The following is a 27,938-nucleotide window of genomic DNA, read 5'->3' as shown; positions in this document are numbered from 1 at the left end:
CTGCATGTTTTAATATGATAAAGCCTTCCTGTAGTTGGCATTCTAAAAATAAGAGCAAGAGTAGAGGTAGAAATAAATAAATAAAAATCCATAACCAAAACACAATATTCAGCGCTTGTTAGAGCTAAAAGTACTTTATTAAAGGTCAGATTTTTTTTTCTTTTATATTTTTTTATTCTTTATATGTATAGTATACAACACAGTTTGTGTTTCCCTAGGCTCTAGTACTAATATATTGTATATTATCAAGGCAGGATGGTGATACTGTCACAATATGTTAAAGGAGCAGTCTTGCATGACCACTCTGCTGCCATTGGTGAGTAATGAGGACCACATTGTAAAGTGCTTTGTAGAACCTAACTAAGGTTAAAAGGTGCTAAATATTTATCATATCAATCCATCTGACAGATGTAATTTTATCATCAGTGATAGTAGAAACAATACTCTGCCTCTAAGATGCTTTAGAAAACCTCACTAATACGGTCTCACCTGGTCTGACAGCATTCCTGATCCCACTGGTGTGTCTCCGATACCAAAAGACCTTGGCATTCAACACCAATGCTGCGTTCCAAATCATACTTTTTCCTTTCAGTACACACTGCAATAGTACGTACTGTTGCTTGCAGTATGCATTGAAGTGAAATTCTCAGCGGTACAGAGAATTGTGGGTCAGAATGGCCTGAAAATCATGCTGGCCTGCAGACTGAGAGCAGATATTGGCATTGTGCATTTGACATATTTTGGAACATAACTGACTTTTTTTATTGGGACACTGTAGTATGCTGGGATGGATATTAGCTCACACACACACACACAGTCATTTGGTTTAATCATATAACAAATGACTAGATCTATCAAATCTGACACAGCCATCATCTCAAAAGACAAATGTTGCATGGTCTGATTCCAGCATTAACGCTTCATAGGTATTAAAGGAACAGTTCACCTAAGTCACAAAACATTTTCTCATTTCATCTAATTGTGTTTAAGCTATCCAGATTTAATTTCATGTATTTGTCCATTTGATCTGAGAGTTCTTCCTCCATCCCAATACTAAAGAGGAGAACTGAGTGAAATTACTCCCTTAGAGGAACACCTCTTTGCTGCTACACTGAGCAGTCCACTGACATCACTGTCAAATCAACAGTTTATTCTCAGGAGGTCGGAGAACATGTTGTAAAAACTGTACAGTGACGTTATTCTGCTCGCATCCATTGTATTGAGATGGAAGGACCACAAATCATGAGAAATTATGTGTGTTCAGTGTTCTCAAACTATACTCTTAAATTCATGAGACAGCAATTTCAGTGCAAGAGTTTGTTTTTATTATTATTAACTGTTGACACAATCAGCAGAGAAACAAAGCATGACGAAAGACAGAAAAAGACGTACTGAGATCAGATCTTGTTGAATGCTGCTACGTCAACACTCTGAACCTGAAATGGAGAAAAACAAAAGGAGAAAAGATTTGAAATGCAAGTATGCCCGGGTTATTTCCTAAACTACCTCACAGGTGGGAAATTCTGCTGCAGATTTTTCTTTGCAAAACTGCTCAAACTACTGGATGAACTGAAATATCTAAGCTTTCCTGAGTGCCTCATTTCAGCCACATAGTAGCAGCAATGTGCTTTTATTGCCCGATAAGCAGATGTGTACACTGGCCAGTTTATTTACCATTGAGTACACCCAACCCAGCCCCAGTTTGTGTCTCTTGTGTGGCAGCACACAATCAGGTCAAAGCTAAACATGGGTTTCTCTGAAAGCTGTCAAATGGGGATGTTTGACGAACCCAGAGAGTCATTTAAAAACACTTGTTGTTGTTCTGCAGGTCTCTCTACATAACCCTCCTGATGAAGAAATATTCTGTTCACTAGGTTGAGCTTGTTTCCAAATCAGGACAAAGATGGTAGCCCACAAGCTACAGGGATAGAAAACAAAGACAAGACTAAGGAAGATGTTAAAACCTTTATCATTTAGTGACCAAGATATTTTTTCATCCAGATGTCTGGAAAACTCCAACAGTACTTTTCAGTATCCTCAAATTATGTTGCTGTTGAGCAGTAACTTTTAGAGAAACCGATGGTTAGCTCTGTTACCAGAAGGCGTAATGATGCCTCGAGTGCACAAACTGGGGATAAAGCCAAAGATACCCCAGTTTAATAGGACAGCCCTGCAATAAATCCTGCCTTCTCTGTGATTTTTATTTAACTTTTTTAGATATGTGTAGATGACACTTCATGTATGTTATTACGCTTGAGTGTTTCTAATATCGTACTGTCACTGATAAAAGGTGTCATTATACACACCTCTCCAAAGATACATTTTAGCGACACAAAAAACTGCTTTCTAAACAGCCATGAAGTTCAATAGACACCTCTTCAAAAGGGTTAACATTTTCCATAACTCACCTTCATGACAGTAGGATTTATTGCTGGACAGTTGGATTAGACTACTTTTAGCTAGGTGTACCTACTGAAAAGGCAACAATGTGTAGCTCACCTGTCTGTATATTTGTTTCTCTAAGATGCTTTTCAGTATCTACGAAATTAATAAAAACCTGTCTACACAGAACCTTTGAGTGCAAGTCTATTTTTTAAGTTTTTATTTTTGAATATTTAAAGCTGCAATCTTGAGGATTAATCATCACTAAAAGAGGTAACACAATGGTTATTGAGTCTAAGACCCACTCAATTATATGCAAGTCCTTGCATTCACAGTATTACCAACTAGGTGTGTGTGGTGACATACACTTAAAATCACAAGCTGCACACAGTTGGAATGACATTCCCTCACTCAGTGGTTATTGTCTGGCTTTTTCAAATTACTATGCTGCTGCACAGCACCAGCTTGGACTTAAAACAATGCATGCCGGTTAGAAATTTTGTTTTCATGTCACCGATGCTGCAAAACATCCCTGTGTCATTTCACATGATAAAATCTTGTATGCGTTTTTTCTAGTTGGGGATGCAATCTATTTAATTTACTCCTTCTAGCTGCTTTTTTTTTTTTTTTTTTTTAAATAAACATGAGTATCATTCACAGTAGTTTAGTTCAGGAGTTATTGTATAAGAATTCATAACATTGCATGTCACATTTTTTATGTTTAAAATTCTTTTCACCCTCTCTAGAAGTGTTGCTCTAGCAAGTATGTCATGTACAACTTTCTTTCCTATATACCTTAACCCGTCACCACAGATTTTTTTTATAAAATGCAATTTCACATGCATCAAAGGACTAATGTAACCTTGTGTCTAATTCCCCCTTGCAGGTTAAGTTATAGCTGTAACTACAGCTACCGCTTATCTTCAAAAACACCAACTATTCTGTAATTCTTTTTTGCAAAATAAAGAATTCTTATTTGTAGAATAGAGTTCAGGACTGTAAGCAACTAATAAAGGACAAACAGGGCTACATTACCACATACCAACTGAAGCATATTGAAGGATTTATCAATCACCTTGGTTATTCATTGTGTTCTCTGTGCACAAAGATGGGCATTTCAATTCCATCAATTTTGTCATCGCTGACTGTTTTGAGCTGACTCACACTACAGGAAGGACAATGTGTCTGACTTGATGGGCACTCCTTATATTCCACCTCAGCAGTCATGGACAGTTAGTGTTGATCATCAAGTAAGTCAGGTTTTTCTCTCAGGGAAGGTAGACTGAGCCAATGCATCAGACTCGTTCTTCAATTTAGGTATGTGTGAAGCAGCACACTATTTTTACTGGGTTTTTTTTTAACCTCATCTCAGAAAATGTTATTCCCTTTTCACTTTCACATGGTGTGACCTCAAATTGTTTCGGGGCGTAGCCTAGGTGCAAACTGCCAGCTGACTGATGATGTTATGAAGGCCACACTGTTTGGATTCTTCATAGACTGCCACTTCACATTTTTTCAGCGTACTTTTTGCAACAAGTATATGATCTGTACAGCAGTGTATGATTTTATTCAGGGTGTTAAGGTAGATTTTCTTGCTTAATTATGTGTGTGACCATCACAGAAACACTAAAGAAGCAAGTGTATTGCACAGAACTTACATAGTCTTCAAACTTGGTGATCTCCTCCTCCAATATGTCTGTTCCCACCTTGTCGTCCTCCACCACACAAGCAATCTGGAGCTTCTTGATGCCGTAACCCACCGGAACCAGTTTGGATGTTCCCCATAACAGGCCATCAGCCTGCACTGAGCGCACACACTCCTCCAGCTTTGCCATGTCTGTTTCATCATCCCACTAAAAGATGCAGGAAATATGATAAAACACAAGATGAAAAGGGAGCACTGAGTCAGCCATTTTTTCCCAGGTGAATATCTTAGTTTAGTAGTACAGAACACAGACGTACAGGTTTGACATCCAACAAGATGGAGGACTTGGCGATGAGGGCGGGCTTCTTGGCTTTCTTCTCTGCGTATTCCTTCAATCTCTGTTCTTTGAGCTTCTCTGCCTCTTCATCATCATCATCACTACCAAACAAATCGATTTCATCGTCATCCTCCTCCTCCTCCTGCTCTTTAACTGGAGCGCTGGTCTTCTGCTGGACAGTAGTGCCCTAAGGGGTGGGGAACATATTAACATTTTGACAATTGAGTACCTGCAGATTTTTGATGGGATAATTCCATCCTCATTCAAGGTGTTGCACTGGAGCTAAACTAAAACACAAGATGCCTGAATGTACAAAGCAGAGTGTGTAAACTCACATTTGTGTAGGGGACTGAAGGAGCTGCAGCTGGAGCTGGGCTCGCAGCCGCAGGAGACTTCTCAAGAACTGTAACCCGACATTCCAGTTTGGAAAGTGCTGCCCTTAAGTCGTCCACCACTAAAGGACCAGAACCAGAGTCATATCATGTAATACACCACAGCTGTTTATAAACAGGAACACATGAAAATGAGTAGATGAATGGTCATGTATTCTACAAGACTAAAGACACAGAACAAAACCAAGCTAATTCAACTCCCCTGGATAATTGATCTTTTCTAATGTGACGACTTATTTTCTCCATTTCACACAGTTTTAATTCAGCCAGTTCCAACACTCCAAAGGTCTTATGGATGTGTGATAGATTACAAACTGTCCCAACGACAAAATCCAAAAATCATGGCATTTCTTTTATGCAACTCCAAGTCGAATGTTCCTGGACACAAGTCTGCTGGTCACTGCTAAAGAGTGACTGTAGAGTATAGAAAATCATTTCACTGGTTGCTTTAAAAAATATTTTCATTATGGTGGTAATTATGAAGAAAACTTTCATTATTATTCAATATTTAACAATCTGTAATGTTACAGAAAAAAACTGTCAATCTCGTGTTCTGTATTCAAGAGGGGTCATCGTCTCGCTGTTCTTTTTGGTCAATNTAGTATGATCAGCAGAGCTTCTGTTGTGGCTGGACAGAGTTTCATTGGTGTACAGTACAGTGAGTTGTTGAAATTAATCTAAAAAATCATAAAAAATATGAAAATGAATATTTTTGGTGAAACCATGTGTTGTAGTATGATCAGTAGGAGAGAAGTGATGGCTGTAGTGACTTTGGTGACACTGCAGTGAGCTCCTGAGCACGAGAAACTACTTTTTTTTTTTTTTTTTTTAATCTGCTAATGTCCCTTTAGGGGCTCCGTAGTATCCAGTATTTCCAGCTTTTCTACACATTTTTGCACACATATTGGTACAGAATGAGATCTACTCCCACGATTCTCATGTGGAATTACTTGTATTGAAGTTGTTTTTTTTTCTGGATGAGTCCTGAGCTCCATCTGAGCTGTGATTCAGTGTGTTGCCAGTAGGCGGCAGTCAAACACAAACATGTGTTTCCCTCCGTCATCCTCCCTCCATGCCCATCCCTGCTGCTTCCTGTTTCTCCAGCTGACTGCACACACACTTCAGGTCAGTAAAAGCTGCGAAATCCGAGTACACCTTCATGTAGTTTGCAGCAGACTGCACGCAACATTACGTTGTCTTTGTAATGAACGTACAATTTGATTGAAAACTTGCTGTTAAAGTTTGCTGTGTTGCATGCCAGACCTAGTTGCCGATTACACCGGGTCTCTCCTGTCGTGGAACTAACGTGTTATTGTTCCTGCTCTTGTCTTGATCATCTATGGGCAGATGCAGACATGAACTATGTTGTTTTTCCAATTAAGATTAGATAACATAAGATGATTCTTTATTAATTCCACAGTAGGACAACTTACAGTGTTGCAGCAGCAGAGGGGATGGTGCAAAAACATCAGTAAAAAATGAGGTCTTGGATTTTCTTGATAAAAATCATGCAGAAGCTTCTGCCTAAACCATGGAGCCTTGCAACATAACATTTTGATATGACAAAACAAAATGGTTTCTACCCACAACAAAAATTTGATTGGAATTGAGTGAATATTAGTGGCGATATACATTTATGAAAATTCAAGGTTTTTCATTTAGATGAGAAATTATTTTAAAAAAATAGCAAAATTTACATTTACATTTTACATATACATTTCTTTGAGTGCATTTTTTTTCTTGAGGTTTCTGGGATATTCAGTGAAAAAAATAAAAAATCAGCTGGATCCTGTATAAAATAAGCAATTGGTGAGGCTTTAAAGGTGTTTTAAAAGAATTGCTGAAGTTATAAAGTTTAATACAGAGGGCCTATTTTCAAAAACTCATCACTCAAAAAGTATTTGGAGAAGAGCTGTGGGATTTCGCAAGGTTCTATGGTTTAGGTAGAAGTTACATGATAAGTTACATGACAATGATAAAAATAAACAAATACAGGACATGAATTGGGAAGATTTCTGAAATCTGGGTGACATGACATGGAATGACCTGCATACAATATGATAGCAAACAAAATAACAATAGAAACCGGTGAAATAGGCAGTGGCTGCAAGTATTGCATACAGGAAATCTTAATATGGCGCACAGTCGTGTAAATGAAAATATTGCTAGTGCACTGATTCTGCACCAGAGTGAAGCATGTCAGTTTGTGTTTTCTTTGGGTTATGAAGTCACATTGAGATGACCACATGCACACATTCACTGGGCAAAATAAGAAGTCGCTTCTACTTACATGTAAAACACAACTGTTATCTGCCTGTCAGTGTTCATTTTGGGCCACTGCTGATATCTCATCTTAAAGCCTTTATTGCTCAGTCCTGGTGACTTGCTCCCTAATTTTTAGCTTTTGAGCTGGTTGTTTAACAAGAGTTAGCAGTAATGTCTGAAATGCTATATCTGATAAAAGCAACAATGTCTTAATGTCATAAGACTTTTATTATGAGAAATGGAGTGAATGTTTGGGCCCCTGGCTGCTGCATGGTTTAAGGCAGGCGTGTTGCTATTTATTACATCAATAGTCTGCTGTTTCTGTGTCCAGCCTCCTCCAGCTGCAATGGCTCAGGCCCTGCTCAGTGTGGACAATGCCCAGTTCAGCTGCTCTATCTGTCTGGAGTTGCTCAGGGATCCAGTCACTATTCCATGTGGCCACAGCTACTGCATGAGCTGCCTCACAAAATACTGGGACCGTCAGGGAGTCTGCAACTGTCCACAGTGCAGAGCCACCTTCAGTCCCAGACCCAAGCTGGGTAGGAACAACCTGCTGGTAGAGATGATGCAGAAACTCAGTGCTGTGGGGCTGACTAAGGGCCCCTCTGCTCCCCCTCTGTATGAGCTCTTGGCCCCTGCAGAGGGGGGCTTTGAGCACCCCACCTTTGATGTGTCCTCTGTGCGTCCTGAAAGGACTGATGGACAGGTGAGGAGTCACTCACGTTTGGTTCTTAAATGGAGGTGTTTTTATTGACACACAGTTCTAATCCACATCATGTTGCTGTTTCAGAGGCTCCTGGGAGAAACACGGAGACAGTTGGCAGCACAAATTAAAGAGAGGGAGTTCGAGGTTCAGCAGCTGAAACAAAGTCTGAAGTCTTTCTCTGTGAGTAGAGACGAGACTGTACGTGCATTTACCTGCTGTCTGCTTTTATGCTGATGTTTTACATCCAAATCAGTGAAGCACCACGGTAAAAATGAGATGAATAACCCTCTAACAAAGACAAATAATTACGTAAGAGTGATTTGACAGAAAAAGAAAACTTTTACATTAGGTAGCCACATTATAAGTACATGTATGGGTGCATGATGTTAGATTTTTGCAAACAGTGCCAACATTTGTGATACATTTGCTTGTAATGTGATAATGTCTGACTACATTACTGTTGTTGTCAGATGTAATGAGGGTGTGGTGTATTCTTCAGCATATGGCCAAAGCAGCGGTGAAGGACAGCAGCAGGATCTTCTCAGAACTGATGGAGTTTTTGGAGCATCGTCGTGTTGAGATGAAGGCGCTCATCAGGGCTCAGGAGAAAGCTGAACTGAATCGAGCTGAAAACCACCTCCAGCATCTGGAGCGACAGATCTCAGAGCTGAAGAGGAGAGACACTGAGCTGGAGGGACTTTCTCACACTCAGGATCAGCGGCTGATTGTGCAGGTGAAGAGAACAATGCCTGTGTGTTCTTAAAGCTGGGGTAGGCAGAACACCACCACAGTCGTCGTGGTTATCTCTCCTGAGATAAAGTCCTCTGTTAAACCTTTTGTGCCACCACATTCTACTTCTGCCAAAGACCTTGTAGCTCTAAATAATACTTTACCTTCTCTCAGTGAAAACCCCTGTGATTGGCTGGATTCTGAGTCATGGGCTAGATTTTCTAAAGCCTTAAAACAGCCACGAGGAGGTGAAGAAGTATAGTTTCCTCTCAGACTACTTGAATTGAACATGCTAAAAGTTCATATGGATTTTGAAATTATTCTGACTGCCCCAACTTTAGGTGTTTCAGTGTTTCACTGTCTTGAATTTGGCAGTGAAAGATAAGAAACTCACATTGAGTTCATACTGAGCACTGCTGCTTCCTCTGTATTAGATATGTCGTAGTCCAGTCCCTGCAGAGGCAAGCAGCTCTCTGACAGTCAGTCCACATGTCTCCTTTGGACCTGTGAGGAGGGCCATCTCAAACCTGAAGGAACAGCTGCAGAATCTGTACCACACTGAATTTCCAAGTGTCACCTCTGCAGGTCTGCCATGTTTATCTGTTTTCTGTCAGTTTCATATCGTCACCTACAAACCCATCTTCTTGATATATTGTAACTAATCCTCCTCTCCCTGTTTGGGTCAATTTTCTCTTTACACAGTAAAAACTGTAAACCTTTTGCAGATGGAAAAGCCCAACAAGGGTGAGTGTCCTGCTTAGCATGTATGTGTACTACATCATCAGTTTAGTCATTTCAGCACTTTGTGATGTAGTTGCAAAGACATAAAAACAAAATGCACTGAGCATGATCAGAACCATTGTGCTGAGGTATGTAGGTTTCTCTGTGATCTGTTCAAAGCAAAGCAGTAGAAAGTAGTAGAAAAAGCCTGATTTCTGCTCATCTACTCAGATATGATTCCACTGGAATGATTTTCCATTTGAGAAAATATTCTGTATTGTAATGTGAGATAAGCTGTTTTTTGGTCTAAACAGTTTTTTGGTCTAAACTATTTTTTTCTTTTTATCTGTTTACTTACACGGCAATAGAAGTGTGTGATGCAGCACATGTTCCTGCTTTGGACAACAGAGCTGATCTCCTGCAGTGTGAGTTTTGCCTGTCTGACACTAACCAGACCGTATACCTCTTGTACACACACACACACTAATCCACCTGAATGTCCTTTGCCTGGCAGATTTTTGTCTGCTGTCTTTGGACCCGTTCTCAGCACACAGGGAGCTTTGTCTGACTGAGGGAAACCGTGTGGTCAGACGAACTGGAGAAATACAGACTTACCCTGAACACCCTGACCGGTTTGACTCGTGGGTCCAGGTGCTGTGTCGTGAGGGTCTAACAGGCCGTAACTACTGGGAGGTGGAGTGGGACGGCCAGCAGATGGCACTGGGGCTCAGCTACGAGAACATTGGAAGAAAGGTGCTACAGTGTCCAACATTTTCAACTTTTTGAAGTGTTTACAGGGAAACTCGGATAATTAGACTGTTGTTATTTAAAAAAAAAAAAAACCAGCTGGACCACAAATCAGCCAGTGCATGAAAAGCCATTCATCCATTCATTTATTCATTCATAGATAGATAATGGATCTATCTACCCCCTGGTGAAGGCAGGGGACACCCTAGACAGGTCATCAGTCTATCAGAGGGTTACACAGAGAGACAGACAACTAAACACACTCACATTCACACCTAGGGACAATTTAGAATCACCAATTATCCTCAACATGTTTTTGGACTGTGGGGGGAAACCAGAGAACCCAGAGAGAACCCACACTGCACAGGGAGAACATGCAAACTCCATGCAGAAAGATCCTGGGCGTCCTAACCAGGATGCAAACCGGGGGGGTGCGAGGCAACGATGCTAACCACCAAGCCACCTTGCAGCCCTCATTCATCCATCCATCCATTCATTCATTTATTATTCTAAATGTTTATTTCTAAAGATCCTAGAAACAGATTCCGAGGTAGCTACAATAGCTTGTGTATGTGTTTTTTTTTTTTTTTTTTTTTTTTAACAAAGTTAAATCTTTACAGAGGATGTGCTGGTCAAGGCAGACAAATTTATGGCGATAACACTCAGGACCACAAGTTGGAAGAAATATGCACCAGTCCACATCGAATAACCAGTTCAAATACATGGGTGGAATCTAAATGGAAGGTGATTCCAATGGAAAGGAGGTGTTTGACATATTTAAAGATGTATTCCACCAGAATTTCACAAAATACCAAAAGGTGGACCTAATATCAGAGGGCATTGATGGAATTGCTAAAATATATCCTCTACAAATATATTAAATGGTTAAAATGGACTCAGCAACATACAATATGTGAACTGAAAAGATGAGGAGAATAGACCAGATGTGACAAATCGCGTAGTCCCTGAGACTCCAACAAGATGTATTTATTAATAGGGTGGAATCCTGCAGTATCCATCCTACTACAATAGAATGATCCAAATATCTCCACACCTACTGAATCATCACCTCTCTGTGCATATGTGCACATCAACACTACTAAAAGTTTTTTTTTTTAAATATCTTTTGTTATTTCCACCCTTTTTTATTACTGCTAATATAAAGCAAATCTTCCCAATCTTACTTTAAATCAGCTATACACCATGTAAATGCAGCTGGAAAGCAAATACAAAAAAATAGCAGATGAAATTGTAAATATGAATGTATATTGTAATGTTGTTGAAGCTGAAATAAAAAAAAACAAGTTAACAAAAAGAGGGATAAAGCCAGGGCAAAAATACTGACACTATCTGCACACTGTTGATACTGTTTATCCAACATTTCTGTCAGTAAATTTTTTCTTGTGCGTTAACTGCGGAGTAAAACAGGACTTAGACTATATTAAACTAAAATGTCACAATTTTGCATCTGACTTAAGTTTTTATGATACCTCAGGGACAATTATGTCTAAAATTCTGAGACAGAATATGACTCATTATTTACCGTTTAGTCACATCACATGGCCTGAATCGCAGGTTAACTGTTTTGTTGAGTCAACTGAGGGAGAATAAATCAATCCTACGAAACTATTGACAAAGATGTTTTTGCACATTGCCATATGTCAGCTCATTGATGTTTGATTCTTCCTCAGGGATCATCTGATCACTGCAGGCTGGGATACAATCATCTGTCCTGGAGTCTTCAGTGCAGCTCGTCCTCCGTGGTCTTCTGTCATGAAAAACAGAAGAAGGTGGTGGAAGTTCCCTCTGGCTCTGTATCCCGCAGGATTGGGGTGTTTCTGGACCAAGATGTAGGTCTGCTCTGCTTCTACATGGTGACAGCTAGAGGAGTCCACCTCCTGCACAGGGTGGAGACCAAATTTGACATGCCTCTTTACCCTGCAATGTGGCTTGGAGCCAACTGTACCATCACACTCTGTACCGTAAACTGAGCATGGTCATCAAAATATTTAGATATATTATGTCACTAAACACAGACTTTTTGGTGTTATTTAAAAAAAATTTTAAAAAAAAGTGACTCAGGTATTAATTACTTGTGCATCTAAAAAAAAAATTAGAACATTTTGAAAAAGTTCATTTCTTTTTGTAATTATTTTATTTAACTTCCATATACTCACTATTCCATTACACACAAAAAATCGTTTAAGCGTTTATTTGTTTTAATTTGGGTGATTATTGCTTGTAGCTCAAGAAAACCAGAAATCCAGCATCTCAGCTTACTAGAATATTTGTCAAGATCAATCGAAAAGAAAGGATTTACGATGTGTTCGTTTATTCACTTAATACTTAGTTGAGGCTCCTTTACTGCGATCAGCCTTTGGGACTGCTGAGGTATTAGTGAAACCCAAATTGCTTTGACAGAAGCCTTCTGTATTCTTGGGTTGAGTGTTTCCTGTCTTCCAATACCCCGTTTGGGGTTCTGTGGGGTTCAGGTCAGGTGAGCTGGCTGGCCAATCAAGCACAGTCATATCATGGTCAGCCATTTGGTAGCAGTTTTGGCTCTGTGGGCAAGTGCTAAGTCCTACTGAAAAGGCAATTGGCATTTCCATAAAGCTTGTCAGCAGATGGAAGCATGAAGTTCTGTAAAATCTCCTGGCAATCGACTGCGTAGACTTTGGACTTGATATAACACGGTGGACCAGTGCCAGCAGATGACCTGACACCACAAATTATCACAGACTGAGGAAACAACCCTGGATGTCAAAGACCTTGGATTCTGCACCTCTCCACTCTTTCTCCAGGCTGCAGGGTCTTGATGAGAAAAAAAGAATTTGAGCAACTAAGCAACAGTCCAGTTCTTTTTCTCCTCAACCCAGGTACGATGCTACTGATGTTGTCTTTGGTTCGGAAGTGGCTTCATATTACAAATGTGACAGTTGTAGTCACTTTCCTAAAGACACCTGTACTTGGTGGCTTCTGATGCTCAAATTAACTGTCCACTCTTTGTGAAGCTCCCCCAAGTTGACTTTTCTCTTCCAGTCAACTTTTCATTAACATGCTTAGATACAGATATGATCTTCTGTGGCTCCTTGTGCAGGATGTTGATGACCATCTTTCTGGACAACTTTCCAGTCAGCGGTCATCCACATAATTGTGTTTCTTTGCACTAAACTAGACTGAGAGATACACAGTATTTATACTATCTGAATGGTAAATTACTAAAACTAAAAATGACATTCATATTTTGAGATACTGGAATTCAGATTTTTGTAACCTATAAGCTATATTCATCAAAATATAAACAAAAACGGTTTGAAATGTTTTACTTTTAAGGTATTGAGTCTAGAATATATTATATTTTCACTTTGGTAAACAACTGAAAATATAGAATTTTTTCCTCAATGTTGTTTTTTTTTTTTTTTTTTAGATGCATGAGTTACATCAGCTGCTGGTCGCTAAAACATTTCAGTGAAAAAAGGCCAACTATGTATTATGAAGTGGTGTTTTTGATTGACGGTAAAACTGCATGTTTTAATATGATAAAGCCTTCCTGTAGTTGGCATTCTAAAAATAAGAGCAAGAGTAGAGGTAGAAATAAATAAATAAAAATCCATAACCAAAACACAATATTCAGCGCTTGTTAGAGCTAAAAGTACTTTATTAAAGGTCAGATTTTTTTTTCTTTTATATTTTTTTATTCTTTATATGTATAGTATACAACACAGTTTGTGTTTCCCTAGGCTCTAGTACTAATATATTGTATATTATCAAGGCAGGATGGTGATACTGTCACAATATGTTAAAGGAGCAGTCTTGCATGACCACTCTGCTGCCATTGGTGAGTAATGAGGACCACATTGTAAAGTGCTTTGTAGAACCTAACTAAGGTTAAAAGGTGCTAAATATTTATCATATCAATCCATCTGACAGATGTAATTTTATCATCAGTGATAGTAGAAACAATACTCTGCCTCTAAGATGCTTTAGAAAACCTCACTAATACGGTCTCACCTGGTCTGACAGCATTCCTGATCCCACTGGTGTGTCTCCGATACCAAAAGACCTTGGCATTCAACACCAATGCTGCGTTCCAAATCATACTTTTTCCTTTCAGTACACACTGCAATAGTACGTACTGTTGCTTGCAGTATGCATTGAAGTGAAATTCTCAGCGGTACAGAGAATTGTGGGTCAGAATGGCCTGAAAATCATGCTGGCCTGCAGACTGAGAGCAGATATTGGCATTGTGCATTTGACATATTTTGGAACATAACTGACTTTTTTTATTGGGACACTGTAGTATGCTGGGATGGATATTAGCTCACACACACACACACAGTCATTTGGTTTAATCATATAACAAATGACTAGATCTATCAAATCTGACACAGCCATCATCTCAAAAGACAAATGTTGCATGGTCTGATTCCAGCATTAACGCTTCATAGGTATTAAAGGAACAGTTCACCTAAGTCACAAAACATTTTCTCATTTCATCTAATTGTGTTTAAGCTATCCAGATTTAATTTCATGTATTTGTCCATTTGATCTGAGAGTTCTTCCTCCATCCCAATACTAAAGAGGAGAACTGAGTGAAATTACTCCCTTAGAGGAACACCTCTTTGCTGCTACACTGAGCAGTCCACTGACATCACTGTCAAATCAACAGTTTATTCTCAGGAGGTCGGAGAACATGTTGTAAAAACTGTACAGTGACGTTATTCTGCTCGCATCCATTGTATTGAGATGGAAGGACCACAAATCATGAGAAATTATGTGTGTTCAGTGTTCTCAAACTATACTCTTAAATTCATGAGACAGCAATTTCAGTGCAAGAGTTTGTTTTTATTATTATTAACTGTTGACACAATCAGCAGAGAAACAAAGCATGACGAAAGACAGAAAAAGACGTACTGAGATCAGATCTTGTTGAATGCTGCTACGTCAACACTCTGAACCTGAAATGGAGAAAAACAAAAGGAGAAAAGATTTGAAATGCAAGTATGCCCGGGTTATTTCCTAAACTACCTCACAGGTGGGAAATTCTGCTGCAGATTTTTCTTTGCAAAACTGCTCAAACTACTGGATGAACTGAAATATCTAAGCTTTCCTGAGTGCCTCATTTCAGCCACATAGTAGCAGCAATGTGCTTTTATTGCCCGATAAGCAGATGTGTACACTGGCCAGTTTATTTACCATTGAGTACACCCAACCCAGCCCCAGTTTGTGTCTCTTGTGTGGCAGCACACAATCAGGTCAAAGCTAAACATGGGTTTCTCTGAAAGCTGTCAAATGGGGATGTTTGACGAACCCAGAGAGTCATTTAAAAACACTTGTTGTTGTTCTGCAGGTCTCTCTACATAACCCTCCTGATGAAGAAATATTCTGTTCACTAGGTTGAGCTTGTTTCCAAATCAGGACAAAGATGGTAGCCCACAAGCTACAGGGATAGAAAACAAAGACAAGACTAAGGAAGATGTTAAAACCTTTATCATTTAGTGACCAAGATATTTTTTCATCCAGATGTCTGGAAAACTCCAACAGTACTTTTCAGTATCCTCAAATTATGTTGCTGTTGAGCAGTAACTTTTAGAGAAACCGATGGTTAGCTCTGTTACCAGAAGGCGTAATGATGCCTCGAGTGCACAAACTGGGGATAAAGCCAAAGATACCCCAGTTTAATAGGACAGCCCTGCAATAAATCCTGCCTTCTCTGTGATTTTTATTTAACTTTTTTAGATATGTGTAGATGACACTTCATGTATGTTATTACGCTTGAGTGTTTCTAATATCGTACTGTCACTGATAAAAGGTGTCATTATACACACCTCTCCAAAGATACATTTTAGCGACACAAAAAACTGCTTTCTAAACAGCCATGAAGTTCAATAGACACCTCTTCAAAAGGGTTAACATTTTCCATAACTCACCTTCATGACAGTAGGATTTATTGCTGGACAGTTGGATTAGACTACTTTTAGCTAGGTGTACCTACTGAAAAGGCAACAATGTGTAGCTCACCTGTCTGTATATTTGTTTCTCTAAGATGCTTTTCAGTATCTACGAAATTAATAAAAACCTGTCTACACAGAACCTTTGAGTGCAAGTCTATTTTTTAAGTTTTTATTTTTGAATATTTAAAGCTGCAATCTTGAGGATTAATCATCACTAAAAGAGGTAACACAATGGTTATTGAGTCTAAGACCCACTCAATTATATGCAAGTCCTTGCATTCACAGTATTACCAACTAGGTGTGTGTGGTGACATACACTTAAAATCACAAGCTGCACACAGTTGGAATGACATTCCCTCACTCAGTGGTTATTGTCTGGCTTTTTCAAATTACTATGCTGCTGCACAGCACCAGCTTGGACTTAAAACAATGCATGCCGGTTAGAAATTTTGTTTTCATGTCACCGATGCTGCAAAACATCCCTGTGTCATTTCACATGATAAAATCTTGTATGCGTTTTTTCTAGTTGGGGATGCAATCTATTTAATTTACTCCTTCTAGCTGCTTTTTTTTTTTTTTTTTTTTAAATAAACATGAGTATCATTCACAGTAGTTTAGTTCAGGAGTTATTGTATAAGAATTCATAACATTGCATGTCACATTTTTTATGTTTAAAATTCTTTTCACCCTCTCTAGAAGTGTTGCTCTAGCAAGTATGTCATGTACAACTTTCTTTCCTATATACCTTAACCCGTCACCACAGATTTTTTTTATAAAATGCAATTTCACATGCATCAAAGGACTAATGTAACCTTGTGTCTAATTCCCCCTTGCAGGTTAAGTTATAGCTGTAACTACAGCTACCGCTTATCTTCAAAAACACCAACTATTCTGTAATTCTTTTTTGCAAAATAAAGAATTCTTATTTGTAGAATAGAGTTCAGGACTGTAAGCAACTAATAAAGGACAAACAGGGCTACATTACCACATACCAACTGAAGCATATTGAAGGATTTATCAATCACCTTGGTTATTCATTGTGTTCTCTGTGCACAAAGATGGGCATTTCAATTCCATCAATTTTGTCATCGCTGACTGTTTTGAGCTGACTCACACTACAGGAAGGACAATGTGTCTGACTTGATGGGCACTCCTTATATTCCACCTCAGCAGTCATGGACAGTTAGTGTTGATCATCAAGTAAGTCAGGTTTTTCTCTCAGGGAAGGTAGACTGAGCCAATGCATCAGACTCGTTCTTCAATTTAGGTATGTGTGAAGCAGCACACTATTTTTACTGGGTTTTTTTTTAACCTCATCTCAGAAAATGTTATTCCCTTTTCACTTTCACATGGTGTGACCTCAAATTGTTTCGGGGCGTAGCCTAGGTGCAAACTGCCAGCTGACTGATGATGTTATGAAGGCCACACTGTTTGGATTCTTCATAGACTGCCACTTCACATTTTTTCAGCGTACTTTTTGCAACAAGTATATGATCTGTACAGCAGTGTATGATTTTATTCAGGGTGTTAAGGTAGATTTTCTTGCTTAATTATGTGTGTGACCATCACAGAAACACTAAAGAAGCAAGTGTATTGCACAGAACTTACATAGTCTTCAAACTTGGTGATCTCCTCCTCCAATATGTCTGTTCCCACCTTGTCGTCCTCCACCACACAAGCAATCTGGAGCTTCTTGATGCCGTAACCCACCGGAACCAGTTTGGATGTTCCCCATAACAGGCCATCAGCCTGCACTGAGCGCACACACTCCTCCAGCTTTGCCATGTCTGTTTCATCATCCCACTAAAAGATGCAGGAAATATGATAAAACACAAGATGAAAAGGGAGCACTGAGTCAGCCATTTTTTCCCAGGTGAATATCTTAGTTTAGTAGTACAGAACACAGACGTACAGGTTTGACATCCAACAAGATGGAGGACTTGGCGATGAGGGCGGGCTTCTTGGCTTTCTTCTCTGCGTATTCCTTCAATCTCTGTTCTTTGAGCTTCTCTGCCTCTTCATCATCATCATCACTACCAAACAAATCGATTTCATCGTCATCCTCCTCCTCCTCCTGCTCTTTAACTGGAGCGCTGGTCTTCTGCTGGACAGTAGTGCCCTAAGGGGTGGGGAACATATTAACATTTTGATAATTGAGTACCTGCAGATTTTTGATGGGATAATTCCATCCTCATTCAAGGTGTTGCACTGGAGCTAAACTAAAACACAAGATGCCTGAATGTACAAAGCAGAGTGTGTAAACTCACATTTGTGTAGGGGACTGAAGGAGCTGCAGCTGGAGCTGGGCTCGCAGCCGCAGGAGACTTCTCAAGAACTGTAACCCGACATTCCAGTTTGGAAAGTGCTGCCCTTAAGTCATCCACCACTAAAGGACCAGAACCAGAGTCATATCATGTAATACACCACAGCTGTTTATAAACAGGAACACATGAAAATGAGTATATGAATGGTCATGTATTCTACAAGACTAAAGACACAGAACAAAACCAAGCTAATTCAACTCCCCTGGATAATTGATCTTTTCTAATGTGACGACTTATTTTCTCCATTTCACACAGTTTTAATTCAGCCAGTTCCAACACTCCAAAGGTCTTATGGATGTGTGATAGATTACAAACTGTCCCAACGACAAAATCCAAAAATCATGGCATTTCTTTTATGCAACTCCAAGTCGAATGTTCCTGGACACAAGTCTGCTGGTCACTGCTAAAGAGTGACTGTAGAGTATAGAAAATCATTTCACTGGTTGCTTTAAAAAATATTTTCATTATGGTGGTAATTATGAAGAAAACTTTCATTATTATTCAATATTTAACAATCTGTAATGTTACAGAAAAAAACTGTCAATCTCGTGTTCTGTATTCAAGAGGGGTCATCGTCTCGCTGTTCTTTTTGGTCAATCAATCAATCAATCAATCAATAGATTAATTAATTAATTAATTAATTAATTAATTAATTAATTAATTACAAAAAACTGTCTATATTGGTAGATAAGAATCACAAACGTGGCTAAGATGTGAAGAAAACTAAGATGCTAAGAAAAGATTTAATGACTGAAGTTTTTTATTCATAGAAATTACCTACAATTTTTAATTTTCTGTCAAACACTCGCGTAAAAGTAGGGCAGGACATTATTAGCCAAAATGCTCATCATGATTATTTTGATGAATATTGAAATTATGTGTATTCATTGATTTTTGGGACAAAATATATTTATATTTTATAAAGTGTGAAATAAGGCAGTCTAATGTAAGACATAAAGAGTTTTCTTTGAGTGGAGCCTTTTAAATATCCATATAGCTCAAATGTTGGCTACTGACACTAAAAACAGCCTTTATATGGCTTTAGAAATAAAAAGAAGCATTCATATTTGACCAAAGTGGACAGATATACCACCTTTGTGTAAGCTCTGGTTCTCCAGCTCCAGGCTCTTGATGCGACAGATGAGCTCTCCTTGATCAGCTGCACTGCTGCTGCTGGTGCTCTGCACAGTTAATACAGGAGAGAAGGAGAGAGGGGAAGAGGAGGGAGGGAGAGAAAGAGTGAAGGAGAGGTCAGAACAGTTTAGTGAGACAAACCTCAAGTGGAAAAACCTGAATATTAGTCCTTTCATCAAACCATCAGGACGATTAAGTACACCCCTCAGTAAATACACAACACACAGCCAGTACACATCTCAGCAGCATCTAGAGCCAGCAGCAAGTAAGAGCAGAAAAAAAAAAGAAACTGTTGATGGACTCAGGTAGAAACAAATGAGTGATTAGCAGCTACTTGTAGTGGGTCTGCAACACTCCACACATTTAAGTCATCTAGAAGCTGAGAAAGGATTCAAATTATTGAGTGTGGTTGTCAGCAAAGTCCACTGACAAAGCGACCAGTGGCAGAGGCACTTCCAGTGACACACAAGGCGTGGAGGCACTTACAAGCTGGGACTGTTGGCTCAGGGAAGGCTGATCAGACCCTCTGTTACTCAGTGTAGTCTTCAGCTGGGAGGAGGGGATTTCAGGTATGAAAAAGGAAAAATCAGGGACGAGGGAGGAAAGGAGGAAGAGGATTGAATGAAGTAAATGCCAAAGGGGAACCAATAAGGAGAGTGGAGCAGAAAGAAAATAGAGGAACCAAGGGAATGTAGAGCCGGGAAGCTCTACAAAAGATCAGACTGAAAGCAGAGGCTTGCAAAATAAACCACATTTGACTCTCTCTGTACAGGTCAGCCTGCATGATTAGGGATTAACTCAGCTTCGAATCAAATTTATAGAAAATCTGTATGGACAGCAATAAATTTTAACCCATCTCCAGCAAGAAAATGGCAGCGCTATCATTCAATGAAACAGGATCAAATTACAAGCACAAATCACAGGCTCAATGTACAAATCCAAACATTCCTTTTCAGCACCAATAGTGGCGAGCATGTCGGCTTGCTTTGATACTGGTAATGTCAGAGAAACCATCTAATAAATGTCAAGATTAGTCTGCCATGGCAAAGGATGCTACCTCTATTGCATACGTTTGCAATTTTTTTCCCTCACACACTTGAACAGTATGTTATCTTTGCCATTTTGTTTTGTTACACCCAAATCGCCCTGTTCAAATAGAAACGGCCACTGCACTGATTTGAATATATGTGGAAAATGTGAGACAAGAGCTAGATACAGCGCTCGCACAAAGCCCGCATAATGGTACTTACCCCTGCTAGAGATTTCTGGATGTTTTCTCGGGCCCGAGCAATGTCTTGCAGAATGCTGTTAGCTCCAACATCCTTAAACAAAATGAAGAGAAGTCAGTTTCCACTGACTATCAGTTCAGTAACTGACTCCACAATTAGTACAGTGGTTTATTCCTACAATGTCATTCTGAAGATACCATTTTATTATCTTTCTATGTCCCTGTTTGATACAAACATGGCTATAGTTATCCTTCTGCAGCTACAGTCTGCAATTTTACATTTAGATGCTTTATCCTTCTTTATTTTACCATATGTGACTGAACTATATCATGATTCGAAATCAACCCAATTTACTGTATGTATTTCTGGACTGACATGCAGTCAGTGTTTTTGTGCTTTGTGTAGCTTAGTGTTAATAAAATGTAAAACTTTAAATCAGGACTGAGAAATAACTGCATGATAAATATACAGCAAATTATTACATCTGCTATTTTGGATAAAACTGTCTGAACTGGTAGAAAATCTTTTCACACAAGCAAACTTTAGGGTGTAAATGGCGCAGACTATGATAGTAAAATAGCTGCAGAGTTCTTTGTTCATTCCCATTACAATATCAGTTCAGACTATCACCCAGGACTACTGTAGATGTGAGGAGGAATAACTTGAAAATTAAACTTCTCAGACAGTGTGGTTACCTGTGTGGTTTGTGACGAGCCGTTCATGCGCTCATAGAAGCGTCTTTCAGCCTCATCATAGCGAGGTTTGTCAAACCAGATCTTGTCCTGGGCCAGAAAATTTGCTGTGCTCATTTTTCTACAGAGGAGAGAGAAAGGAAGGACAGGACAGGGATGTATAACCAGGAAACAGAAGGTGAGGGGGGGAAAAAAAAAATCTTCATTACTACGACTAAACTATTTTTAAATCACTTATCCACAAAGATGCATTCACTGTGAAATATTTTCCACCTTAAATGGCTTATTGTGCGTTACTAAAAATCTACTCTCCCACCAAACAAACTACCCTCATAAAACTATGCAAATACTTAACAAAAGGAAGCAAAACAACAATTGTTCATACAATCATACAAACAGTCATTCAGGAAAATTAAAGACAGACCACAAGGAATAAGCAATGACTAAACCAAGATTGATGAAAAAATAAGGTGAATTTAAAAAAAACAACAAAAAAAACAAATCACACATTCAAAGAAAACAAAGGGGAGCACATGATGGTATAAAGAAAAACAACGAAAGATGAACTGAAACATCTGGAGCAGTTCCATTCTCCCGGTTTGGTCATACTTGTCCCTCAGTGGGGCGATGAAGGCAACGGATGAGGCTCCTGCTTCTGGCCTGCGATCCTTCTTCACTTTCATGGTTTTATCTGCTCTGCAGCCATGGAAGCGACTCTCTGCAGCATCATACCGCCACTTGTCCAGCCACACCCGCTCACTTCCCGGGTGAAGAAAATAGCAGATTCCTGCGGCTGACGCTTCTTCCTTCTCTGGGACCTCAGCTGGTTCCTCCTCCTCCTGGATAGGGTGCAGAGCATGAAAGATTTCCGCTTTACCCTGCGGGACCACCCGCTTTTCCTCCACCACCACTTCCTCGTCTTCTTCCTCTTCTTCTTCCTCGACAAGGCTTTGAGGGTGGTCACTGCTTCTGGAGGTGGAGGTGCAGCTAGACCGTTTGGAGGAATTGTTACCGTACAGGTTTTGGTAGAAGGCTGCTTCAGCACGGTCATACAGCGGCTTGTCTAGCCACACATCTCTGAGCAGCTCGACTGGGATGCGGGGCAGTCCATTAATCGACTGGCGAGTGGTTGGTGTGACAGCTGCTTGTTGGATGACTGGGGTCGCCGGAGTTGGAGCTAGAGACTGATATCCTTCATCTGGTGTTCTAGGTGCAATGGAGCGGTTAGGTGGAGTTGGGAGATTCAGAGAGTTTGGAATTGATGGCTGCATGGATTCTTCAACAAAGCGGCGTTCTGCTTGGTCAAAGGTCGTCTTGTTTACCCACACTGCTTGTACGACATGGTGACAGGCCACCTGATCACCATGGTGGCAGGACGGTCCTGCAGAAGATGAAGCCACAGTAGACACAGAGTTTGAGTGTTTCCCTGAGGATGGAGGGAACCGTTTCGATTGGGTGGTCCCATTAGAGGAGCTCGCCAACCAGCACTGGTAGAGGCTCTCGGCTCGCTCATAGATACTGCGTTCAAACCACACATTAGCGCACTCAGACTGCAGACCAATCAACCCAGCACGGCGGTCAGGTGGCTGACTGGTTCGTTTGTCTGGTTTCACTTCATTCTTGACCTTGTCTACTTTCTCTTCTGGGAGGTTCTCGGGATTAGATGAGCGTTTCTTGCGACGACGGCTTTTCCCACTGCGCTTTCCATCTCCATTCAAACTGCCACTCTCTGGGGATGACGATGCAGTCTCTCCATTCCTCTGGCCTGGTTCTGCCTTGTTCCTACAACCTGCTGCTGCTTTCGTGGACCGATCCACCTGACAATGGCTGGGGGGCTGTTCATGCTCAGACTGATCCTCCACAGCGCACTGCGGGATCTTCTTAGACATCGTCTTTGAGCCGTAGCAGAAAAAAAAAAAAAAAGAGAATAAACAGGTACAGGCTTTTGGATTAGTTAGAGAGAGACACGGAGATTACAGACACAGAGGGGTTGATCTAGTAGACTCCATACTGCAAATAAATCACAGACACTAACTTTTGCTTGTTTTAGGAGCTGCAGTCATGACAATGCACAACAAAATAGAGTCTACAAATCAGTCCCAGGTAAACACAAGCAGCATGCAGGAAGCTGGAAGAAAGCCCAAGCAGATGAATGGAATCAAGTTTTTGTGTTTTGCCAAGAGTCCGATTCATCAACCAAGTCATGCACAATTAATTTAATATAATCACAATATTGGCTTCCCACGATTAAATGAACATCATTTGCTGAGATACTGGTATTTAAAGCAACCTCTAGCCAAAATCCCTTTTGCTGCACTGCAGTAACTGAGTGGAGACTAAAGGCTTCTCTGTGTACAGCTGCTGAGTTAGCTTCTATAGTAGCCTGCATGTGAGGCGTTTAGGGAACATCAGTAAACTGTAGCATCCATTAAAGAGCAGATGTTCACCAAGTGAGGCGTTTAGGGTATAATTTTATTTCTATTTTGCTTGTAGAGCATGCACTGAATTCAAGTGAACTAGAACCATGTCTTAAGTGTTATTTAACACTTTTATGTTTTAGCAGGAATGCAACACAGCATAGAAATGAAAGCAGTGCTCCATTTACTTCACGTGAAAGTGAAAGAAAAAATATTGGCCTTAAAAATAAATAAAATTATCATAATCTGGATCTTAATATCAAAATTATCGTAATTATCATTTTGACCATAATTGTGCAGCCCTTCGTTGTATGAGTCCTACCACAGCAAGGTAAATGTCCAGCATATTTTCTTTTGTGTACAACCAACTTTAAATTCTTCACAAACTTTTACACATGACAAACCTCAAATCTGAACACAGTGACATGTGAGCATGCAAAGAAAGAACAGGTTGTGATATGAAACTAAATGAAAAACAGAATAAACTGACACTGACGGATCAGTGAAAAGCACAGACAAGCTCATGCAAGTAAAATACTTCATCAGGGTTTTTCCTGCAAAGAGTTTTTTTTTTGTTTGTTTTTTAGCCGTTTTGTTCACTTGGGAGTCATTTACTCATTCATAATAGTATTTGTTTATCAAATGGCCAGAAATAAGTCAATGCACAGATTTCTGTCAAGTAAGGTAACACAGATTCATTGCCTTTGCTGTACACACCCATTGTTCTCGCCATGGTGTGTACTCCACCCACAAAGGCCCACTCTGAGCCAGGAAAAACCCTGTTAATGCAGTAGGTGTTGAGTCTTTGCTCTGAACAAATAACACTTCTAGCAAGCCATGCTGTTTTGGTGTTACAGTAATCGGCTGTAATACAGTAAATGCATTCCCTTAATGCCTCATCATTTAGAGGTTAGTTAAATTGATCCAACACATAATTCACAGCTAAAACAGTTGGTTTGTCCACTGTTTGGGAAAGTCATTTCCTGCTTGACATTTATTAGAATACTTATTCAAGTTCTTAACTCACCTTCCTCGCTAAAGGCGTTGAGCTCAATCTAGTATCAAACTCAAATGCTCAAAATGTTCTTTTCATCCAGTTACCCGCAAGCCATTGAAAAAGAAATTTAACAATCACCATCTTGCAAAATAAATTTCACCGACACAGGGTACATCACTACATAAAACAGCAACACAAAACTCAACCATGGTTCATGTTAATGTTACAAGGAATACTCACTTGTCAAATTCTGAATGCAAGATGGAAGGAAAAAAGCTACGTGTCATTTCTCTATAACAATAAGTCAACATGAAAGTTAACCTCCTTACAGACTTAACATAGGTCCCCTTTTGGTTTTGGATGATGATGAATATGGAAAATGCTTTCACTGTTATTAACTAAAATCTGAGGCTTCATCAAGCACCACCTTGGATGCATCCCAAAGCCTTTTTCCCCCCTTCATCTGCTTTCCTCCCACTTCAAATGGAAGGCACCAGGGACAGTTTATTTTCCTCACCATCATCAAAAATGGACGATCACTGTTCAAGCACACCTTCCAAAACGCTATCCAATTAATAAATCAAGCAAATTAGACAGGTTACCGTGTAGAAAACAGTACTTTTGAATGGTGATTCTGAGTGAAACCAAACATTATGCATGCAGTTTATGTGTTGTTTACTTTGCCACATTTTGTAGATGCTCTCACAGAGCAGCAGGCTCGGCTAAATTGCTGTGCCTACTCTTGTTTCCACTGTTATGATGGCAAGTTTATGAGAGACGTCTCAATTTCTAGGTCACAGAGGACAACGATTTATGGAGGAAAGGATGAGTCCTCTGAAGGAGCTTTTAGTAGACACACTTCTTCAAGCAACTCTACTGACTGCCACTGAAGTAATTCAAACATCATGTACTTAAAAAAATAACAGTAGTGATACTCAGTATTTGTTAGAACCTAGCACATCGTTCCTTCTAAATATATGAATGATTAAAATGGGTCACAGATACACACACGTAGGTACACACATAGATACACACACAAAACCCAATAATTTCTTATACCAGCCAGGCACTATGGCTTTTAGTAAACATTATTTACATATAAGTGAATACTGCATTTGTTGGGGGCTATTTTTAGCAGCAGATTTGATGCTCTAGTATGTCTGGCACCAGGCGGTAGATACAGGATCAACTCAAAATAAACTACTGTGTTTGAAAGTGAGACATATATTATATACTAGACTTTGGCCAATACTTATTAGTTGGAGCGTTGCTGGTTTTGGTCTGTCTATTTAAGAGGCTATTCCAAGGTGTGGCTATTAAATAATGACCCAATTAATGCTGGAGTTTAGTTTTGTTTAATTCAAGCAAATTCAAACTTTGGGGTTGTTTATGCTGCACCTTGATCAATGTATACTGAGTGGTTTAGGCACATGTGCTGTGGTTCGACTAACATAAGGCCAGTCCAGTTATTTAATAGTCACACCTCGTATATTTTGCAGCACAGCTGGCCAAGAGTTTAAACTATAGCTTCAACAACTTATCAGTTGATATCAACTGTTGAATTAATCACCAACAATTTTGATAATCAGTTAATTGTTTAGAGTAATATTTTTAGAAGAAAAAAAAATATATATCCGATTTCAGTTTCTTAAATGTGAACACTGTTTATTTTCTCTTTTTTAACTATAAATTGAATATTGTTTGCTTGTGGACTGAATAAGACATTTGAGGATGTCATCTTTGGCTTTGGAAAACACTAATAAACATTTTTCACAATTGTCTGACTTTCTATGGACCAAACTGAATTATTGCTAGACTGTTGTATCAGTGGTTTTACTCATTTAAACGGGTCGTGCTTTAGATGGTGTGTCATGTGGTAATGCTCCATCAGACATTTTAAATCTATTACACAGTAAACACTGAAATGAATCTTAACATCAAATGACCATATTGGATTTTCAATCTTAATGTCTGTCAGTTAGATCGTTTTCTCAAATCATTCAGCACCGTGTGGCTTTACACACACGTTGTTGTCAGTGTAGTATCTGTGAATAGTGGTGGTTTGTACAGTTAAAACAATGTTTTCTTCCATTGATACCTGTCTACCAGTTTATCTTCGTTACAAGGTTTAGCATGGGTGGAGGGAACAGAGATAACCTTACCTTTGATTCTCAACTTCTTCTATTTTTAAACTGAACTGTTCTTATTACTACTTTTTACTTCATATATCAAGATTCAAGAGATTTTTTTTAACCAGCACCAAGACACCATTCTGCTCAAATCTGTAATTAAAAGCCCATTTTCACGGAGATAAAAAGGACTTGTGACAGAGCTCAAATGTGTGTAATGTCCTGGAGAAAAGCTGTCGAGCCAGATGCTGAACAGCAAATGAAAGGAGCCCAGAGCCTCCTGAGCTGTCATCATGTAAAGGTGCGCCCTGCTAACCTCAACACTAGCCGTTTTTCATCATATGCGGTTAGCATTTCTTGGGGTACCAATGTAACGCTACTTGTTTTAAACGTGACAATAAAGAATCAGATAATAAATGACATTTCCGTAGAAGTCAAAAATCAGGGGCGGCCATTGAAGCCGGTATCCTGCAGGCGTGACAGCCACTACGGGCGGCGTTAGCAGGCTAGCCGTGTGTTAGCCTCGGCTAGCAAGAGCCGCTGCTCTTTGGAAACCGCTGATTTTTCATTCATTTCCTGAAATGTCTATTAAACAAATCCCAACACTAATCCAGCACACTGAAACTCTGCCTGTCAGCCAGCGTTAAGCGTTACTTACTGCTGCGTTTGTGTGTCTTGTCGGTGTAAGTGCAGGCCGGTGGATAAAACGCGTGTTTCTCCAGCCGTGAGTGACACCGGGAAGGAGGAAGAAGAGGAGGAGGAGGAGGAAGGAGGGAGCAGCGCTGGTTGTGTGATCTCTGAGGATGGGGGAGGGGAGTTATGAATCACTAATGTTGCCTCATGTCCTCTGTTGAACCCCGTGTACCGCCGACATATTAAAATGTGGATAAATGTGACCTTCACTGCAATTTACAACACAGAAGCCTTGAAAGCCATCAGATTTGGATCAAATTTTATTTTAAAGCACCAGTTTCATTATTTCCAACCTTTGTCCCTTTATAACAAGCTTTTACTGGTTACAACACACTGTACTCGTCCTTCTGTTGTTAGACTCATTACCAAGCTGATACTGCACTGGCAGATTAGGAAGACTTTTGGTCAATAATTTACTGTTAAAACAAAAACCAATTAGACTCCAT

General features: G+C 39.6%; 3 protein-coding genes across 6 annotated transcripts; 1 reads left to right on the top strand and 2 right to left on the bottom strand.

The window, feature by feature from the left end:
- Positions 1 to 24: 24 nt before the first annotated feature.
- Positions 25 to 27,564, bottom strand: LOC103354734 (elongation factor 1-delta-like). 4 transcript variants are annotated; one of them, XM_008278208.1, is made up of 9 exons: positions 27,458 to 27,564; positions 21,260 to 21,377; positions 20,586 to 20,657; positions 19,822 to 19,884; positions 19,295 to 19,382; positions 4,700 to 4,818; positions 4,345 to 4,551; positions 4,041 to 4,235; positions 25 to 1,436 (listed from the first exon to the last, which is right to left on the bottom strand). In XM_008278208.1, the coding sequence occupies exons 2-9, from the start codon at positions 21,371 to 21,373 to the stop codon at positions 1,398 to 1,400; spliced, it is 897 nt and encodes a 298-aa protein (XP_008276430.1). In that variant the 5' UTR covers positions 21,374 to 21,377; positions 27,458 to 27,564; the 3' UTR covers positions 25 to 1,397. The 4 variants fall into 4 exon arrangements, with proteins under 4 accessions (XP_008276430.1, XP_008276433.1, XP_008276431.1 ...); XM_008278209.1 differs by lacking the exons at positions 25 to 1,436; positions 4,041 to 4,235; positions 4,345 to 4,551; positions 4,700 to 4,818 and adding exons at positions 13,469 to 14,881; positions 17,486 to 17,680; positions 17,790 to 17,996; positions 18,145 to 18,263; XM_008278211.1 differs by lacking the exon at positions 19,822 to 19,884 and having other exon boundaries at positions 1,162 to 1,436.
- On the top strand, positions 5,845 to 11,984 carry LOC103354733 (tripartite motif-containing protein 65-like). Its single transcript, XM_008278207.1, has 9 exons — positions 5,845 to 5,881; positions 7,353 to 7,727; positions 7,812 to 7,907; positions 8,227 to 8,460; positions 8,891 to 9,041; positions 9,159 to 9,200; positions 9,545 to 9,601; positions 9,691 to 9,929; positions 11,615 to 11,984. Exons 2-9 carry the CDS (start codon positions 7,368 to 7,370, stop codon positions 11,912 to 11,914), a joined length of 1,479 nt encoding a protein of 492 aa, XP_008276429.1. The 5' UTR covers positions 5,845 to 5,881; positions 7,353 to 7,367; the 3' UTR covers positions 11,915 to 11,984.
- Positions 21,587 to 24,741, bottom strand: LOC103354737 (uncharacterized). Its single transcript, XM_008278215.1, has 3 exons — positions 24,701 to 24,741; positions 21,866 to 23,148; positions 21,587 to 21,605 (listed from the first exon to the last, which is right to left on the bottom strand). Exons 2-3 carry the CDS (start codon positions 23,143 to 23,145, stop codon positions 21,587 to 21,589), a joined length of 1,299 nt encoding a protein of 432 aa, XP_008276437.1. The 5' UTR covers positions 23,146 to 23,148; positions 24,701 to 24,741.
- Positions 27,565 to 27,938: the final 374 nt, after the last annotated feature.

This window comes from Stegastes partitus, unplaced genomic scaffold (assembly GCF_000690725.1).
Source record: "Stegastes partitus isolate 25-593 unplaced genomic scaffold, Stegastes_partitus-1.0.2 Scaffold118, whole genome shotgun sequence".
NCBI lineage: Eukaryota > Metazoa > Chordata > Actinopteri > Pomacentridae > Stegastes > Stegastes partitus.
This window is presented reverse-complemented; position numbering and strand designations above follow the sequence as displayed.